Source organism: Penaeus monodon, chromosome 23, assembly GCF_015228065.2.
Source record: "Penaeus monodon isolate SGIC_2016 chromosome 23, NSTDA_Pmon_1, whole genome shotgun sequence".
NCBI classification, from domain to species: Eukaryota; Metazoa; Arthropoda; class Malacostraca; order Decapoda; family Penaeidae; genus Penaeus; species Penaeus monodon.
The window spans coordinates 2,286,107-2,286,379 of NC_051408.1; the positions used below are offsets into that span (position 1 = coordinate 2,286,107).

The window sequence follows — 273 nt, forward strand, 5'->3', positions numbered from 1 at the left end:
CTAATAGAGCGTTATTACATATGTTTTATCATGATATTATAAGGAATATCTACTCAGCCCTATCCTGTTGTGTAAAATGAGACACAAAGAACCACGTTACCCTTCTCCAAACTCATGCTTTTCCAGCCTAGATTTCAGTGTTACAGGTGATAAGCCTCCACTGAAAATGTCAATGTTTTAAAGGAAGTTCCAGTTTTTAGCAAGTCTCACGAAAAATTTCTTTAGCCTTAGAGAAAATAAACGCCAGATAACATGTCAGACTTTTGGTATAAA

At 35.2% G+C, this 273-nt stretch overlaps 1 protein-coding gene across 1 annotated transcript in view; it reads right to left on the reverse strand.

Moving 5' to 3' along the window:
- The window catches only part of LOC119587677, a 19,636-nt gene that overhangs the window by 487 nt on the left and 18,876 nt on the right, over positions 1-273 (reverse strand). The window contains exon 9 of the mRNA XM_037936357.1: positions 101-160. Within this exon, the coding sequence (XP_037792285.1) occupies positions 101-160 (60 nt within the window). The remainder of the gene's footprint in view (positions 1-100; positions 161-273) is intronic.